At 31.5% G+C, this 20,775-nt stretch overlaps 1 protein-coding gene across 1 annotated transcript; it reads left to right on the top strand.

Annotated features, from left to right (window-relative positions):
• The first annotated feature begins 1,624 nt into the window (after positions 1–1,624).
• LOC124365804 lies at positions 1,625–20,025 on the top strand. Its single transcript, XM_046821828.1, has 9 exons — positions 1,625–1,955; positions 7,549–7,632; positions 9,258–9,353; positions 10,757–10,822; positions 11,069–11,135; positions 11,394–13,230; positions 13,958–14,068; positions 15,152–15,235; positions 16,316–20,025. The coding sequence occupies exons 2-9, from the start codon at positions 7,551–7,553 to the stop codon at positions 19,145–19,147; spliced, it is 5,175 nt and encodes a 1,724-aa protein (XP_046677784.1). The 5' UTR covers positions 1,625–1,955; positions 7,549–7,550; the 3' UTR covers positions 19,148–20,025.
• The last annotated feature ends 750 nt before the right edge of the window (positions 20,026–20,775 follow it).

Here is a 20,775-nt window from a genome sequence, read left to right as displayed (position 1 = left end):
GGCGGTAGCTCCAAAAGAGGCACTTGGTGCCATGGGCCTTTTTTGCGAAGAATACTTTATTTTGCTTCCAAATATTGTCTGTTGGTATCCCTGCAAAGTTTCATTGCTGTATCATTTTTTTATATGTATGTGTTTATTTGAAGTGGACTATGGGCCGTTTGTGCATAGAAACAAATTTTCAGTTTTGTAGACTAGTTAGGTATGTTGTATTCATAACCAAACGTGAGTTGTAGATTTTTACCAAGTTTTGAACTCTTTTGATCAATACAATACAAATTTATTTTGGTTAATGTGTTTGAAAAATAGTATAATTGAAAGTGTTAATCAGTTAAAAAAACGGAGGTGGGGCAATAAAGAAGCAATCAACCAAAAAAGATTGGAATCGTAATGTAAAGAAAACCAGAAGACAAACAGGCTGAGATTAAATTTCTCATTCAGCTAAACAAGTGTAATGCAGAGTGTTTAAATCTTTAGAAGAATGTCGCTTGCAAAAATGCTTTAATAAATTACCTGCTGAAGGTTAACAATGTATTTTTGAATCATTTTGGAGTGGACAAAGTAAAGCTAGTTAGGATACTTATTTAGGCGGGAGTATAAATGTTTTTGACGAAACAGACATGTTTTAGACATTATAAAAAATACATATTATACAACGACTTTCAATATCAAAGTACAGTGGCTCTGATCAAGGAAAACTAAATTAAAAAAAACATTCAAATTCAAATTAAGATTTCTCACGTGTACAGTAAATAACAATGTATATATATATATATATATATATATATATATATATATATATATATATATATATATATATATATATATATAATATACACATATATAAGGGAATGTTAAATATTATCCATCAATACTGGTCTAAGTAGTTGCAGAACATTCCCGACACAACTGAAAGCTTGATATATTTCTGCTTTAATGCGGAGATTGCGTACTACTCATTTTACTTTTACCTTCTAAATAAAATTCTATATTCACACGGGTAGTAAGAAGAGTGAAAATATTACTTGTGTTTAAAACATGTTATCAAATGCGTTCCTATGTGAAAAGTTACACAGTCTAGTGATATACAATGATTCAACTGAGTATGTTGACTTGTCACATAGATATTAAATATAAATATTGAAATTTACATTCTCTGTTGCTATATTACACTGTAAACACGCATGACATCGTAAAAAAATGTTAAGATCCAAAACATTATAAAAAGTAGGGCAGTAAAACATATTATAAGGATGTTCAAAAGACTTAGTATAAAATAGTAAAAATGAAGATTCATTCCTAACACTTTTTCTACCATTTAATGGCGCAGGAAATGTTGCATACTCATTAACATCATACCTCATTTTTGTCCCAACAATAAAGATTTAAAATACGCTTTAATCATATTTATATGAAACAAGATTATACTTTATATTCCAGAAAGTTAATTAGTTGATTCAATTATTGTAGTTGTTTTACATTGGCTGATTCTCTGAAAATCGAAATTCTAACTGTGAAACAATAATAAACCAAAATGCTTATAAAAGTATTGGTTAATTTATTTTTACGGTGTAACAGTGAATACAAAATAAACAGTAAAGGTTTAATTATTAAGAAATTAAATTAATATGATGATAAAAAAGTACGGTCAAATGTATTGAGAGATGGTAACTAACATTGATCGAGTGTTGGCAATCCTGAGAGCAAGTCAGACCAGCGCAGACAGTCCAGTCTCCATATTCCTCTGTCCCCATTCCGTTCCTCTTATCTGTTCTCTTGTTCCATTGTTCCATTCTATGTTGCCGTCACCGTCATAAAAATTTTGGATTTCTAATCCAATTCCGTGTCCGTCTAAAAGTGATTGGTTGATTGGTGTGTTGTAAAATTAGTCTACTGAAACTGCGGATTGTTCTAGTAGGCTAGTTAAAACAAAATATGTAAATTTATTTTATAACGCAGTAAGTATCTAAATTTTGTTTGCCTTATAAAATCAAATACTTCTTAATGAAATAAAAGGATTGTTTTGTTTATGTGCTCAAGGACAGTGAGGTTATGTATGGTTTTGTTTAACTTAATCCATGCCCAGATATGATAACAGTACAGGAAATGGTAATGTTATAAACATGTTTGAAAATGTAATATCGGATTGCTCTTGTTATATTTAGCTGCAGTTCTAAAATAGTAAATATCCTATTCTAATAACTATAGTAAACAATTTGATAGACCTGAGTTTCCTCAGCTGTAATACAATAAGCGGCCACCACGAAAATCGTATTAACTATGGAATATAAAAACATTTGATCTATAGATATTTATAATTAATCAATGTTAGTTTTTATTTTATAGAATAGAAATGCTGTATTGTTTAAAATTAAATTTATTCAAGCAAAGTTAAATCGTTGCGAAGTGAGTAATGACATCGGCAAGATGTGCAGTGGTAATGGACTTTAATTTTTGTATTAAAATGGGTTTTTAAACATTGAAAAATGTTTCAAATGGCTGGGCCTACAAGATAATGATCTTGATCCTTTAAATCCAAAGTATCCAGTTTTTAGTGAGGAGATGCAAACGAGAATTAAAGGTAGAAATCAATTAAGCCTAGTGTTTTGTTCAAAAAACTCAAAACAAACATGACTACAAAAAAAGCACCAGAATTATTATACTGTAACTTGAAATGCCTATAACATAAATTGATTTGACATTTTGGTTTTTGTAGTTTGAAACAATTATAAGTATCAAGGATATGATACTCAAGATTATCGATGATTCATTTGTCGTGGTGACTGCTTATTAAACTGCAGACCTTAACTCTTTTTGCCCGATAGGCTAATCCTTACCAAGACTTTATAATCTAGTAAATGTAATATTATAAAGTAAATATTTCCCCTTGAATACATGACTTATGATATTATGGCTCCGAACATTGAAACTTATTTTGGTCTTGTGCCAACATTGTTCCATTTGAAGCCACAGCGGCAAAGATATATATTTCTTTGAAGATTGTTGTTTCAGCACATTTAGTGCAGGAATGGTATTTGTCACGAAGTTTACTATCACCATATTTCAACAACTTTAAAAAGCATTGGCACTCCTCTATTGGTTGTCTAAGTTAACACGATTAAATTTGGGAGGTTAAAATACAATTGTGGCAGTCAATCCAGGGACAGTACGTACCCTAACCAAAAAATCAAATTCCGATCAAAAATAAAATAGTGTTTTATACTTTCCTTTATGTTTCCATACATTATTGAGTCTAAAAACATTGCCGTGATTTGGATGGTTATGGCATTTGGTGGTTACGCATTCAGTTGCTATGGGCAGTGGAGGCTTTATTGTTTTTAGAATGTTTGATTAAACTTGTTTGCATTAGGCCTATATTCAAATTTGTTTTTAATCCACACTAGTAACAAGATTCACAGTATTAACCTATTTGCAATTGTCCTCCTGAACTAAACAACCCAAGGTGGTGAAAATGACAAACAACTTAGTTGAACAATGTTAAAATGGAACTATTTTTCTTGCATGATATTATGAAGTTATGGTGATTAGGTGAATTTACAATACCTAGGCCTATTTATTTGCTTTTTTCAAGTTGTATTTCATACATAGCAGTAGTGGTCATTCATATTCAGACCTTCTAGAATCTTATCTTTTAGTGATGGACTAGATACTATCTCGTGGGATGTTCTTTGTTTGTCGCCTTTGGTGCTGTGTTAGGTCAATATCATTCTCAACATGCCAATTATCATTCTCAGAAGCTCTAAACTAACAAAAACATCATTTAGCCTTTGGGTAAAAATCTCCCCAATTTCATTTTTGTTTGCTATGTATCCAAATATTCGCGTATCCTTATATTGTTTTGTTCAGGAGGATGATATCAATAGATCTAGGTTACTGTAATCAAACTTGTATTTTGCCCCTCCGGTTGTTAATTTCACATTTACACATTTAAAATTATTAACATAGACTATTTCATATATGTTTGTACTTTATCCCACATAGTCCATCGAGCTAAGAAACTGAAGAATTATTGTTTTTGGATAGGGGTACAAGGAGAGTAGGTATAAGAGGAGGAGATAACAACACTGTCAAAATTTAGATGAATGAACGGCAGATAATTTGAGCAAGAAGATTAGGTCTAGATACCAGCTGTGTTTTAGGGTACCGTAATCTAAGAATTGTCTGCTACTTTCACCTGTTTTTCACCATTTTAGCCTAATTTTCTTTTCTTAACGGTGAAGTTTATTTATATTTTTTCTTTTTTTGCTTCAACCTTGTTTGCCACTATGCTATTTCGGGTCATTTAATTTATTTCTTATTTTAATATGATGGTAGTCCTTAGAAGATAAGAAAAACATAAAAATTAGCCTACTGTAAGTGTTGGAAAATCATTGTTATTTTTACCGAAGAACTTATTCAAAGCGAACACATTCCTGGGTGTGATGGCGAGTCTATTGCATATTTATTATAGATTGGAAAGTGTGAATTTGTTCTTACCTTGTTGATTATTTAATTAATTGATTAATTGACCCACCGAGATTGGAGCACTAACGGAGTTTGAGATTGAATTTAGATATCTCGAGTTATACTTTTCTTATTGTAAAAACAATGCCTTGAAGGCACAACCAAATCCAGCACTAATGGCTAAGTACATTTGTAATCAATATTTTCTCATGCCAAATCATACGTGAAAGTATTAATCAAAAATTTTCCTGGCTGTCAGTGAGGTCTATAGTAGGCCCTAACACCTAGTGTGGCACTGCAATGCTGAGAGAAAAGAAAAAATTACTAATCAAGCTCAGATCGTGTGAGCGCTTAAAAATCTTCACCAGTTTGGAAGAGATAAGAAGCGGTATGGCCTAAAACCTTCTTATCACATCGCAAGGTGAAAATCTTATATTTCGTGAAAATTTTAAGCAAGTAGTGTTCTATACAAGTTTTGTGTTTAGTACACTTTAAAGTAAGGTAGAATTATTGTGCCAGAATTGGGCAGAAAAAATGCTGTTTTTATTTTTATTTGTAATGTAATTATTGAATTATTTGTGTACTCAGCCGAGTGTAGTGGCAGTTGTCCTTTTGCTACTGAGAGTAATGTCTCTCAAGCATTCGTGTTCAGCCCTTTTGAGATATTTTACTAATGAGTATTATTTCAAGGGATATGTTTCATTCATTGCCATGCTTAGCTTGGTTGGTGCTCCATGATGCCTGGAGGCATTACTGTCAACCCATTCAACTACTAGTAATTTCTAAATTATTGTAAACATTTTAACGTATATTAATAATTTTACGAGTAGAAGCCTCCTTGTATTTGGGGTGGAAGTCACCCCTTTTTAATATTGAAAATGAAAGTATCATATTTGTGTTCTATTTGTATAAATGTGCTTTTCGTTATCCGTGTTTTGCCGGTCGATAGCTTATCTGAGCGTTTCATGGTCAATTCGGTACAGCATCAACTAACTTAGTATCTCATGTAGGCCTATCACTGGGCTCTCGTATCTTGACCATGAGGTCCAATACTGAACTATTGTGTTTTCAACTCTAATACCAACAACTAGTTTTGGGAGTTTGAAAAATTATGTATGTGTTTTTGAAAGATTTTTAAAGGAAAATAAATTTAATTTCTTTAAATTAACTGAATTAAACATCTTTTTTTGTGAGTGAGATTTTTGTTAATTCGCCATGTGGTCATGTTTTGTTTTTAAATCTTGAAATTGGAGGCTAACAAATGTTTAAATAAGTAGGTTGTAAGTATTTTCAAAATTAGGAAGGTATGGTTAGAGTCGTGTTTAGTTTTTCTCTAATATAAATTGTTTGTTCACATTATTTCTCAAAATTGCTGAAAGTTACAGATAATTATGGCACATTTCAGCTAAGACCAGTATCAGGCTGACTAATGGCCACAACATGATTATTTGATGCATGGCGCAGATGTAAAACGGGGAAATTTTCTCTGGATGAGAAAAGTAGTTCCACTTTTAATGTTCTGCAACTTTGTTATTTGTCACTCCCACCCTTTTAAACCTTATATTTTTTTGTTCTGAAGAAAGAATTCAATAAGTTAACAGTGTCAAAATAATGATTTACTAATGTGGTCAATAATTTAACAATCATGTTTAGACCTACAGATGACAAGTTATTTGTTAAAATTATTCAATCTTTAGTGGCAATTGATGTATCATGTATTCACTTTACCACAATCATCACGATTTGTATACTGTGAATTCAAGGCTATTGATTCCAGTGATAATGTATTTGTTTATTTTGGAACTATTTTTCCTGTGATGTGATCGAGTCATTTACATAGGTTGTTTTGGAAATGAACGTTTCATCATCTTGTTTTTTTACATTGGCGTTGTAAAGTGGTTTAATAATGTTTAATAAAGTTGTTCAGGAGCCGAAATTAGTGGTTTATTGCTGTAATTGTCAGAACACATAGAAATAATTTTTGAGATTTTACAAGAAGTATTTTAAAAATATTTGAAGGTTAAGTGTAAAATCAAAAGGTACCGCACAGAACTGCGACCAAAATTTTTGTTAAAAAACAAATTGTTACAATTGAAAATTTCTTGCACTTTAATGTACGACTCTGGAAGTCTGAGTCCTTACACTGCTGGTTACAAATGAAAACACTTCATTGGGGGCTTCAGCAGCATCTTTGGGTGTTGCCCTCCACTGTTGGCAGCGTACAAAAAAGATAGATGTATAACACATAAAAATTCTAGATGGTCCGAATATGAAGCCTCCGGCCGATAATGCGAATAGTCGCTGACAGTTCTAGTGCTGTGCTGTTGATAAATAAGCTCCCACTGAGTAGTATTAGGTAATAGTTAGTTTAGGTTTTGCTTGTTGTTTACTACCTTACAAATCTATGTTAATTGTCATCTTTGTCACTAAATAAAAAAGATTAAACCTGCATACTATTTGACCTTTACTGTGTTAGCTACTAAATAAAACAAACTGTACAAAACAAATATGAATAGTTGAAATATACTTCGCAGATATGCTAAAGAAGATGTTGGGTCACACAAGGAAGAAATTTGAGTCTGTCAGCTTAATAAGTCACGCATTTATTTACCCAGAAGGAATTACATGAGCCTTTATAAATTTAACTAAAGCTACTAAGTGTTAGTAAATTTGTAGTTAAGAATTGAAAATTGTAAAACTATCATTTCAACAGTATTATTACCTTGTTATTACTTTACTCTTCTGGTCTTGCCTGAACTTATATATCATTTAGCGCTAATTGATTGAAATACGACTTTCAGTCTCTTTATCATGTTGGCTGATATAAGCTATGTCAGACAGTTCAAAATCTAAAAAAATTTTACTCATAAAAATATTTATCATTTGATAATATATTTGATCCTTTCTCCACCTAATAGGTACAACCTACACCAAAAATAGAGTAGCCAATATAAATTTATTTCTTAAAAAAGGATTTCCCCTGTGAATTTCACAATAAGATTGTATGTTTCTCTGTGTAATTTTGGTATTGGTACTTGGACTATAAAACTTTGAATTTTATCACATGATTATCTCATGCTGTTTCAGAAATGATAACCAATGTTCATAAAAGTGATATAAATTATGTGGAAGATGTCAGTCAGCAACAGGATCAGAAATCCACAAGTGAAGGTAAGGCACATTACTTTGACAAGTTACTTAAGGATGCTTAGACAGGAAAACAGAGATATTGAAGAATATATATATATATATTATATACATATATATATATATATATATATATATATATATATATATATATATATATATATATTGCTAAATTTGATCATCATGGACTTGAAACACACTACACATATGCTGACTATGGAGCAGCTCTGTGCGCGGCAAATTACCCTATCAGTATCGAGTGATGGCACTGTTGAGACACTTTATGGTTAACACAAAAATTGCATCTTTAGGTAGAGGAAACATATTGGAAGAACTCAAATTTGGTTTTACTTTGAAGATATTTTTGACTTCAAGTTCCTTTGATTAGTTTCTTTTATTCATCGCTCGAACATGGTTGATGGTTCTTTTAGTGCTATTCCCAATAATTAGTCAGTTGGCATCTAACTCCAATGCTCTTTTTCTTATAGAAAAAAAAACAGGACCTGGACCTTAAAACTCTAGTATTATTAAGAGAAACACCAACTGATAATCAAATGTATAATTCATGGAAGAAATTTCTGAACCATTTGAAATAAAAATTGGAGTTAGATAAAAAGACAAAGTGTTTCCATTTCTAAACTAACCCAGGAATGGCAAATACAAGAAGTAAAAAAATAATTTGGATCAACCATATAGTTACGTGGAACTTATATCGAAGTAGATTGTCTAGCTTTTGCAGACAACCTTACAATCTTAGTTTTAGATATTACCACCAACCAAAAACAAATTGAAATCTCTAAAGACATAAGACGAAAGACATACTTGGTCTACAAGTATTATTTGAAAAATCAGAATATCATACATGACTTGCCCCAAATCAACTCCAAAACTTTTCAACACAAAATTCGTGTAATTACAACGGTTTTTGGTTTCCAATACCTCAGTAAAATTATAAAAGAATAAGGTTTGAAAAAGTTGCGAATGAAGCTCTATGTAAAAAGATTACAACAATATGACACTATACCACAGTAACTAAACCAGAATATCTTTATGTGCCTTTTTTAGTTTTAAATAGAAAAGTTTAGATGCAACAAATTAAAAAAGAGAAAGGATGATCATTAAAAAAAATGCCATGTCCAGTCATTACTGATGTGCAAAATCACAGTCTAAGTAGTAACAAGGAAATATAATAATACACTAACATACATTTTGACTATATTATCCTAGTTGCAATTATTATTCCTTGAAGTTTTCTGAAAACAATCATAAATACTAATATATAGAAAATATATTAGATGAGGTCTCAGTGACATAATGGTTTCACAATAAGCTTTATATGGTTCAAGATTTAAAACTATACCACAATAATTCAGTTAGTATCATCAAATTGTATTAGAAAGGATAACCGGATTTTTAATGTTTACAATCACTATACTTTAACAAACAGTTTCAGTACTTTTAACAAATAATAATAGCAAATAACTTAAATCCTGTTATACTTTCACTTATTAATTGTTAGCATCGAGCTTTAAACAAACTGATGTCATTATTTTATCATCAAACAGTTTTGAATATTGATGGTTTTAAAAATATAACTGTAGTATTGTAATAGATTATTATGTCCGCTCCAATTCTGGTTATTGTTACAGATGACTTGTTATCCGAAGAGATGATGGATCCATCTTGTCTGTGTGAGGTTTTGCTGTATTCTTCAGATTCACAGACGGATTTTGATCCTATGCCTAGTGAGTGTTTTACTGTTAATTTTAATGTTACTAGTTGAAGTTAGGTACCATATTGTGTTTTTTCTTGTTTTATAGATAGATCTGTACAGTTAGAGAGAGCCTGGAATAAATAACATAATCAGAGGGAAAATTGTGAAATTTTTTGAATTATTTTGACATAACAAAATCTTTTACTATAACTGCCAAAGCATATTTTGTTTAAAATTCAAAGTTTTACATTTAAACTATCACCATTTAAGTCATTCATTTTAGATAACTTAAATATTAATAATTATAGGTAATTAATTGTGATTTCTAACAATAACAATATATGAAGCTTCACATTACATTAATTACATTTTTAGAAATAAAACATTGATTTTTTGAAGTGTATTATTAGAAAAAAATTAAGCCTCTTTCATTTAAAAATGTTGTTATTACATACATTTGTTTTAACATGCATACAAAATGTTATGCTGTCTTCTTGAAATGTACCGGCTGCAAGCAAAACATGCTAAATGCACATAACAAATAATTGATAATAGACATGCACAAAGCATTGACCATGAAAGTAGTTTTCTCATGTAGTGTAGTCAATACTGAATTGTTTAATTTGATTTCAAAACATTTGCATTATTGGAAGTGCAATAAATAACTTAAATGTAATAGCAACAGTGAACAATCCACTTTATTAGACTGAGGCGTTTTACATTGATCTAACACTAGTCCATCTATTGGACAGTAGTGTGATAAGGTCAAGTAGTTATTACATTTGCTGTTTACCTTAAAAGTAAACTTGAAAATTGATATTTAATAATTTAGTGTAGGCCTATAGTAATTGTTCGCTTATACAATTTGGATATTTATGGTCTATTCTTTTATATCTGGATTTTTGTATAAATAAGTTTTACTTGGTCTAAGCTTTTATGAGATTTTCAAATATAATTTGTTTACTATTTTATATAATAAGCTTTGAAATGCTGAATTTAGGGGAACAGAATGGACACAGCGAGCTGATAATAAGAAAAAAGTACCCAGTAACAGAGCCGTAACTTTACCAAAGTGATAAGTCAATAATGGAAGTTGATAGATTGGTTCCTCACAATAGTTTCCTCCAAGTTAATTGATCACCATTTGCCAGTTGGTTGAACATAATCAATCTACTCAGTTTGTGTTGTTAAGTCCTATTTACTCACCAGATTTTGTACATTTCTTCAGCGCAAAGTTGAGAACCTTAAAACCTTCCGCTAGTTACATTATTAATTTAATTGAACGTTTATATTTATGTGTGTGTGTGCGTGCCTGCTTAGATAGGTTAGTAGGTAATTCTGGCACACTTTTAGGAATCACAGAAAATCTTTGTACTAATGTAAAAGAGTTAATTTTTTTCGAAGTTGTTGCTTTAATTGGAATATTTTTTTCAGACACACTTTCTGGATGCTATATAAATGAATTACGAGAACTACCTCAAGAACTTATGGGAGATGAAGGTATTGTATGCATTTAAAAAGTACTTTTGAATAATTACAATAAAAAATTACCTACAATTTAAAATATCATTAATATTATATAGATAATAATATAGGTTAGATGGTAAGTAATATATTAATCAGAATTGCATTAAAAAAATATTGACTTTCAGTATGAAAATGTGTCATGATCTAATGTAGGCTGTAGGTGTTGTGTTTTAAGCTGTCTGGAAATAACAAGGTTATATTTTAAGTTTTTGCCCATAGGCCCAGAGGAAGAGGAGGAATACATTCTAAGTGACAATGGTGATTCTATTTTTGCCAATATGCTCAGGTATGCACAGTATTTTGTTATGACTTGTGGTTTTTTTTTATTACTAAGAAGGCCTATTTTATATTATCACATATAAAATAGCATTATTAATAAATATATGTATAATGAAGGAAATAAGAAAATCATTTTTACTACAGCTTATCCATTGTTAACCTATATATATATATATATATATATATATATATATATATATATATATATATATATATACATATATATATTAATATATGTTGTGTAGTCTTTACTTTTTTGTTTCAGAATACAACATTCTCGAGAGATAGAACATGTGCCTTCAAAATCAGACTACGTGCCTAATTTTAAACCTGCAGATTCATCTGCTTGTATTCCTGTGGACGTGCCTTGTGGCAAAACAGAAAATTTGCCTTCTTGTGAATCAGCACCAGAAACTCACCCTCTTACTAAAACTTCAGGTTTTATTAATATCGTACCAGAAAACTCCTCTTTATGTGAATCAGAAACATATTCTTCGTGCAGAGCAGATACTTTTCCTATTATCAAACCTGCAGATGTTTTAAATTCCAAAGAAGAAGCTTTGCTTTCTACAGAACGAGTAGCTTGTAATGGACAAACTACTATGATTTCTTGCAAATCAGGAACCTCTAATCCTGCAAATTCCAAACGAAGGAGTAGGTCTTCTCGCAAATCAAAAATATCTCCTTCCAAAAAACGTAGAAAGAGAAATTTATTGTCAAAGGCTTTGTCATCTCATGAGTCAGAAACTTCTCCAGACAAAGAATCTGCTGATGTTACAAATCCATCAGAAGCTTTGTTGTCTTGTAAGCCAGAAATATTTTCTTCTTGCATACCTGTAACTTCTTTGGTCAAACCTGCAGATGCTATAAATCCAATTGCCGAAACTTTACCTTCTATTGAACTAGAACATTTTCCTTCATGTAAATTAGAATCTACTATGATTTCTGACAAATCAGGAACTTCTAAACCTAAAAGTTCCAAACGAAGAAGTAGGTCTCGTAAATCAAAAGTTTATTCTAGTAAACGTAGAAAAGTTGTAAAGTCAGTAGCGAAGGCTTTGTTGATTAGCGATCCAAACACATCTCCTACCAGCATACATGCAGAAGTCACAAATCCATCAGAAGTTTTGCCTTCTTGTGAAACAGAAATCTCTCCTTCTCGTACATCTGTAACTTCTTCAATTATCAAACCAGCAGATGTTACAAATCTCATAGATGGACCTTTGCCTTCTATTGATGTAGAAAAGGTTTCTTCATGTAACTTAGAATATAATACGATTTCTTGCAAATCAGAAACTTCTAAACCTTCAAATTCCAAACGAAGAAGTCGGTCTTCTCGTAAATCAAAAATTTATTCTAGCAAACGTAGAAAAGTTAAAAATTCAGTATCAAAAGCTTTGTCGTCTAACGATTCAAAAACTTCTCCTACCAGCTCACTTACAGAAGTTACAAATCCATCAGGAGTATTGATGTCTTGTGAACCAGAAATCACTTCATGTTGCGAGTCAGAAACATTGCCTTCTTGCAAACCTGTAACTTCTATTATCAAACCTTCAGAAGTTATTAATCCTATTCTAGAAACTTTACCTTCTAATGAAAAGGAAGAATTACTAGCAAGTAACTTAGAAACTACTGTGATTTCTTGCAAATCAGGAACTTCTAAACCTGTACAACCGAAAAGAAGAACTAGGTCTTCGTATAAACTAGAAATTTCTTCTGTCAACAAACTTACAGAAGCAACAAACTTAGTATCAGATGGTTTGTCGTGTAGTGGATCAGAAACTTTTCCTGATAACAGACCTATGGAAGTTACAAATGCAGTATCAGAAGCTTTGTCGAACAGTGGGCCAGAAATTATTTTAGACAACAGACCTATGGAAGTTGCAAATGCAATATCAGTGGGTTTATCTCATAGTGAACAAGAAACTCTTTCAGACAACAGACCCATGGAAGTTACAAATTTAGTATCAGAGGTTTTGTCTTGTGTGCCAGAAGTTTACCCAGTCAACAAATCGGACACAGATGTTACCAATTCCAAACAAAATGCTTTATTTTCTTGTGTACCTGATGCGGGGCCAGTCATGGAACCTGACAAAACTGTAGTAAGTAAACTAATTAAATGTGTATATCTTGTTAATAAGTTACAATTTTCTTTGGACTTTACGTGGAAACAATAATACTTTTATTTATCTCTATTCCTACAAACTGTTTTAGCAATGAAATATTATGACATTCTTAAAAGACATGTACTTGGTAATGATCTAAAGAGCTTGATCAATTACTAAAATCTACACTACAGTTTGACTTCTAAAAACTTAACTTTTCTCAGTGTTCCACGTCAGTTAACCTTTAGATAATACACCCAAATTTAAATCACAGCAATAGACACATTTGCATAACTTCTCATAAAGAAGTCTATTACAGTTAATTTTGAGTGTGATAATGTTGAATACAATCCATTCAATTGAGTATTGTATTTATTTTTGAGTAATCAAAATGAAAAAATAAGATAATATTAACTTTAAATACTTTTACAAAACAAAAGATTTGGATTTAATTTCATTTGTGTGCATTATAAATGTTTGTTCCATTGCAATTGTTACCTTAATTTCTTTGGAATATTATAGTACATTTAGGTGATTTGTATTTAAAAATACTTGCTCACAAAAAATTCTTTTAGGTCCAAGAACTTTTGGACAGAAATCTTAAACAGCGTTACAATTGCAATACCACACCATCTTCTATAGCCTGCGGTACAGTAGTTATTTCTTACATAATTATTTTTCTCTTTATTTTAGTAATAATTAACATGTATTTAACTTTTTTAAGGAAATTAAAGCTGAACCTGATGATGAAAATACAATGGAAGAAAATACAATGGAAGGAAAAGAGAATATTAATATTAGTACCAATCGACAGGAAAACTACAAGGAAAGACAGGCAAGCATAAAAAAGTTATTTTATTATTCATAGTATTGTGTAGAGGAAAAAAAAATAGTGGAATATTCCATCTGCATCACAGTTACTGATGATATAAAGTAGGTAAAGTATGATTAGATTTAAAATTATCAGACATCTCTGAAAAAAGACTAGGTAACTGATTACAACAAAAACCAACAGATGATAATTGTTCTTCAGCGGTCATGTAATAATTACTGAGAGTGTTACATGATCACAGCGCCAATCAGAAATATCCCAGATTGGCTGAAAATGAAGCAAAGCGATGTTATTATAATTTCGGAGGCTGTCTTACTTAGAGCTGAAGCGGCGAAATATGATGCTGCACAACGTCCGACATACGTATCATAAAGGTTAAAAATTGGATGGATTCAAAATACTGTTGTAAGTTTTTTACCACAACGAAAGAGACAAAAAAATTCAAAAGAAGTAGCAAGATTTCTTAATAAATAATTCAGTAACTACCCAGATAACTTACATTACAGGGCCAATATAAAACGCTAGTAACAAAGAGTTGTTCACAGTCAAGTACATTTGATTTTGGTTATTTAAAAAAATATATTTTACTTGTTTAAGTTTAGTATCCTGTTTTGTAAAATTTTTCATTTTGAACTAATTGGAATTTAAACATGTTATTAAAAGTGCATTTAACACTTTTGTTAAAGCAATTTATTCAAACAATTATGTATCTACTTTTTTACTATTGGATAATATTATCCATAACATGATATTGAGTGATTTAACAGAAAATGTATTCACACAAAAATGAAGTCAGAACCAAAAAGCCTTAGTAGAACTTCATTTTTGAATAAATCATTATTGTCAATGTATGTCCTATTGTCAAAAGAGCTATTAATGCACTGGAAGAGATAAGAGCAATCATATAACTGCTTGAGACTTTACCTATAGCCAAATGTGTGTTAATAGAACAGACCAATTGAAGAAATTCACTAAACTCCACAAAAACGTTGCAGAAGTGATTGAAGGAACCAATTTTTTTTTAGGTATAAAATAAATAAGTTTAAAAAAGAGGAATACAGGTTTTATTTGTATTGTTTTTCTCAGATGCTGCCTCTATGTGAAAGAAGGATACTGATGGTGCTTCTTCACCGTTTGGAAGACGGGGAGTGCAGACTATGCTCCAACAAGGTAAGAAAAGTATTCATTCAGTGCATTTCATCAACAGAACAAAGTTATTACTAGAATGAAGTCTTATACTTTTAACCCTTTTAGTGCCGTACTCAGTTCAGTAGAAAGTGTATTGATTTATCTTGAAACTCAATGGTCAATGACTTTTATGGAATAATTTTCTACATTTTGTACTTAATATTTTCTTCTAGTTTTATTAGTCTAATAAAAAAAAACTAATTGGTATTAAATAATTGTAAACCGTAATTATTAAATTAATGAAATAAAATAAAATGTAATAAAACTTGAAACATTTTAGTGTTATTATTAATTTTTTCTTACTTTCAACCAAAATAGTGTTAACTATTTGAGGTATTTCTGAGGTTGATTTCTGATAGTGCTACAATAAATTTCAGAATAATAAGGGTGATGTAAGCAAATTTTAATTTTTTTAAAGCATATGGTTAAATTAAACAATGTGATATTTTTAAGCAATACATAATTTAATTATTTGAATTTAAAGTTTTATGAAGGAAATACTTTGACTTAACTGCTTTGTGTAGTGAAAGTTGAGAGAAGTAAAATAGATAATATTTCATTACTAACTGACTTGATGGGACATATTTCCATCTATGATTTATGTGTGCTTCCTGTACCTTATCAGATCACTCTTAGTGAAACGATTAAGAACTTGTCAGTGCTTTAAGGTTATAATCTTTGACTCATACATAATGCTCGAGAAAGAGAACTTGTAAAATCTTCAACAGCTGATGCAACAAATCTTAGTACCTGTTTGTCATTGTGTTAGTGAACTTCTTGCAAGGCACATCAGAGTTATTCTGTAGAATAGCATGTGCACATCCATGGCAACAAAAATGTTTATTACTTTTTTTCTGTAGTTTTACATGATGCAAATAAAGTCAGAAATCAAAATTCATATTTTTCTGGTTCAGTATCTGATAAATACATTGTAATTTAGATAGGTCCGGAGGATTTTATCAGTAATTAATAATATGAAAAATGTGGAAGTATAAGTTGTGTATTAATATCAAACCATGTAACTCTTCATATAATGTTGTTGAATATTTTTATTTTTTGCAGAATGGGGAGATTTCACCCTTCTTCTCTGCTGTTAAATTGCGTCTTCCAAAGCCAAAGAAAAAACACAAAAAATCAAGTGCCGATTACAAGACTTGTTTCAACCGTTACAGGAAGTTTAGAAAATGTGTTTGTAAAAAAATGTTTATGAACGATACATTGCTTAAGGCGCACCAACAGTCAAAGACATGTTTTCGCTTCCAGTGTAGGGGGTGTCTGCGACGGTTCAACAAGCAGGAGAAGTTGGACGAACATGTGGCATCCAAGTGTGAGACGGTCAAAGTATTCAGTTGCAACGTGTGCAACAGACGATATCTTTACAAACGGGAGCTGGTTAGACACATGACACCTGTGTGTCAGACTCTGAGGACTTTCAAGTGTGATTACTGTCCGAAGAAGTTCCTAGGAAACGAAAAAAGGAGAAAGCATATGAGAATTCACGGAGTTGGGATTTACCAGAGAAGTTTTTTGTGTGAGTTTTGTGGTAAATTATTGAGTTCATCACCATACAGGTTTCGAGAACATGTGCTCACACATTCAGACGAGACATCTTTCTTTTGCTCCACATGTGGAAAAGGCTTTAAATCTCGTAGAGGTCTACGTACTCATGCTACTACACATTCTGAAGAACGGCCTTTCAAATGTGCGGAATGCCACAACTCATTTAAAACGTTGAAACAATTGAAGGACCATTTGGCAGTACACGGGATGGGGTATTCTCATATATGTAAGGTCTGTGGCAAAGGCTTGAATAAGAAGTCGTTATATGAGAAGCATGTTAGAATGCATGAGATTCAAAATATTAAGAAGGAAGAGGTTCTCAATATTAAGGCGTGTGTGACCCATGATTGTAACCAGTGTGGAAAGTCGTTCAAGAGACGTGATCTTCTGAGGCAACATTTGTTAGTTCATAATGATGTAAAACCACACGAGTGTAAAATTTGTGGGACTTCTCTCAAGTATGCTAACAGTATGAAACGGCACATGCTTATGCACTTGAAGAAGTCTGTTGCGGATTTGAGTGATTCAAGAGTGCCTCACATAAAGAAAGAGTTTCCAGATGATAAAAAACCTGAAATTTGCAATGAGTGTGGAAAAGCATTTGCGTCTAAAGAAGCATTAAAATTGCATTCCACGGCTCACATGAAAGAACGACCTTTCAGTTGTGAAGTTTGCAAAATGTCATTTAAAACTCGTGTGCACCTTAACCAACATATGGTGGTGCATTCTGATGTGAAACCTAACAAATGTAATATTTGTGGGAAAGTTTTTACAAAAAGCCGAAGTCTAAAATTGCATGCATTGACGCATACTGATGAAAGACCTTACCCTTGCCCAATTTGTGGAACATTGTTCAAGTCACAAGACCATGTCAAACGTCACATGATGGTGCATACTAAGTCAAACCCATTTTTGGGCATAGAAAACACAGACGTTACTGAAATGAAAGAGGAAACTATGGATGTAAAGCCGCTTCTGTGTAATGTATGTGGAAAAAGTTTCACAAGTAGGCTTAAATTGAGACTTCACTCTTTGGTTCATACTGATGACAGACCATTTCCTTGTTCAGTTTGTGGAGTAAAATTTAAGGCACGTTTTTACCTGAGACGACACATGTTGGTACACTCCAAGACAACTACATCGGAAGATCAATCACAAGCTGTTGTGAAGAAGGAGAATGTTTTGTTGGATAAACCATACGTCTGCAACACGTGTGGTGAGTCATTTATGAGCCATGAAAATCTAAATTTACACTCGCTGATTCACAAAATCGAACAACCTGTTGTTTGTGCAATGTGTGGTGCTTTGTTTGAGTCCAACCATCAACTGGTACAGCACATGGCTGTGCACTCAGAGGAGGTTACTTCAGCTGACACTGAAGTGCCGGTCCAGATAAACACAGAAGAGGATAAAGCAACCCACATGTGTAGTGAATGCGGTCAGTCCTTTATCTCTGTAGAAAATTTAAAAGATCATTTCTTAACACATTTTGACCTGAAAGTTCCCACTGTTGCAGAAGTAGAGAAGCGAGAAAACAATTTGCTCAAGGCATACTTGCTGAAGAAGAACTCTCATGAAAGCAATACAAGTGAATCAACTCAAATATTACATCAGAATTACTACATCTCGAATGGAGACTCAATTGTTCGTCCTTTTACATGTGACTTGTGTACTAAATCATACCGCAGAAAGAGCGATTTAGATCGACATATGCTCGTCCATGGACTGGTGAAACCGGGTACTATATCTTTTAAGTGCTCAGATTGTGGCAAGTTGTTTGGAGCAAAGTACAAATACGAGCATCACCTTAAAACTCACAGTGGGGAAAAGCCATTTCATTGTGACCAGTGTGGGAAAAATTTTAAAGAGAAGTATTCGCTACAAAGACACCAACAGACTCATGCTGATCAGAGGCAAATTTTCAGTTGTAATATATGCAAAGTGGGATTTTACAAGTTACAGAGCTTAAGACATCATATGAATAAAGTTCACGGAATGAGTAGTGACGTGGTGGATCCAAAATTTGAATTTAAAGTCGAATCTATTAAAGAAGAAAAGTTGGAAGACGCCGAGTTGCCAGTTCTTCATAGGTTACAGAATGTAGCTGTTCATGAAAGGGGATACTCTTCTGGAGCTTATTTTCAGTCGTCCTTCAACACCTTACACAATGAAATGTCCATTCCTGGGGTGAGTTTAGATCTGTCTGCCAAGACTGGAAATTTCAGGCAACAGTCTAGTATGCATTTGCTTACGATGATGACTGACTTTGATCAAGGCAAAGAAGAATTGCATTCAATAAAAACTGAATCTTTAATTGACATCCAACATTGGTAACCTGTTGGATATAGTCAGAACATAAGACACCGGTGAATAAAGAATTGACACGTCTGTTAGAAAACTAAATGTCAATTACAATGAATAGCCAGTATTATTTTTGTTAGTGATATCACCCAAAGGCCCATAAAGTTACCATAATTGTATGTAAAAAGCAGTATTGGGCTTCTTATGTTAATCAATTATTTCAAATGTTGTAAAGTAAAATTATTAATAGAGATAATCCATTAATGGATTAGAACATGAAATTCAAATTTGTTCTAAAATCATACAAACAACAAAGTTAATTTGTTATTATGATTTGAATGTTATGGATAATCATTCCAACAATGTTGATAATGCACATTATTAAAGAAAAAATGTATATGTAATTAAAAAAATAAACTTTAACAAATAAAAGATACCTTTTTTGAAAATTATTTATATTAAAAATGTATATTACTTTAAAATACACAAGTCAATAAACCTAAAAGATAGGACATATTTATTTTATAATTGTTATGAATTTTTACATATGAAAACTCGGACAACATAACAATTTATTACTGTGTTATTAAATCTAGTTCAGACTTAACAAATGTACAATTAAGATAATTTGAGTTTTTACTAAGTAGGAAATGATTTAAATTAATGTTCATTTCATTTAGTTGAAACTCATTTGAATTTACCTATTTTTGTGACAGAAGAATTGAAACACAGTTTTATTATATGAACGTGTTTACGTTTATTGTGACCCTTGTATTTTTTTAAACGTATCTACATGAATATATTCAACAAACTCAAATCGTAAATCAATTGTCTTTATTTAATGTAACACTTTTGGTAGATAGTATTTGTGAAATAGTGATAGCACTTGATTTAGATAAAATATTAAACTAGATCCCTCTTAGTTAAACATTTCACATTGTTAATTACCAATCTCCAAAAATAATAAAAGAATGTATATTAGCCAACAATTCTTTAGTATACTTGGTGTATACAAACCGTAAACAACAAACTTCGAACGTAATTCTGGACTAAAGTAATTAGAACAAGTAGAACGCAATTTCATCCAAACAAAACCCCATGAAACAAACTAAAAGAAAATAATTGTATTGTCATCATATGACATTTTTATAAAATATTTTTAAAAAATACGCTCTTTTCAGATTAAGTCCTCAAGTCCTCGTAGTTTGAAAATATATTTGTAGGTATTAAAATTAGTAGCTAATCAAATAGACCAAATGTTACAGAATTTGTTAGAGCTATGACACTGTGTGTCAGTGTCACTCTATATAATATGGGTATTTAAATTTGGAACAAATTACATACACAAGACATCCGGACCCCCTCTATCGAAGTAGGGAATATCTTCCAAGGACATCAAGATGCTGGGAGTTGTCATATAATGAAGCTCTGGACCTGTAAACGAGTTCATGTGTGCTGTCTTATGCGGAAGTGTTCAACATAAAAAGTACCTTGTATTATAACTGATAAAATTTTGTTTCATTAATTATGTAGGCTACTATATTACAGTTATGTTTGTTATGGACAAATATTATATATATATATATATTCTATTTGAATGTATTATCATATTTTCATTTTGTTAAGGTTACTATATTATAGCAAGTTCTCATTGTTTTATT

The sequence above is a fragment of the Homalodisca vitripennis genome, chromosome 7 (assembly GCF_021130785.1).
Source record: "Homalodisca vitripennis isolate AUS2020 chromosome 7, UT_GWSS_2.1, whole genome shotgun sequence".
Lineage (NCBI taxonomy): Eukaryota > Metazoa > Arthropoda > Insecta > Hemiptera > Cicadellidae > Homalodisca > Homalodisca vitripennis.
Note: the sequence above shows the minus strand (reverse complement) of the source record. Positions and strands in the feature narration are given on the sequence as shown.

Excerpts from the sequence above, each read along its gene's own strand:
- LOC124365804 (XM_046821828.1), top strand. The coding sequence starts at position 7,551 with ATGATAACCAATGTTCATAAAAGTGATATAAATTATGTGGAAGATGTC. Across the intron at positions 9,354-10,756 it reads GGATTTTGATCCTATGCCTA|ACACACTTTCTGGATGCTAT; the intron begins GTGAGTGTTTTA and ends TATTTTTTTCAG. Across the intron at positions 13,231-13,957 it reads TGGAACCTGACAAAACTGTA|GAAATTAAAGCTGAACCTGA; the intron begins GTAAGTAAACTA and ends AACTTTTTTAAG.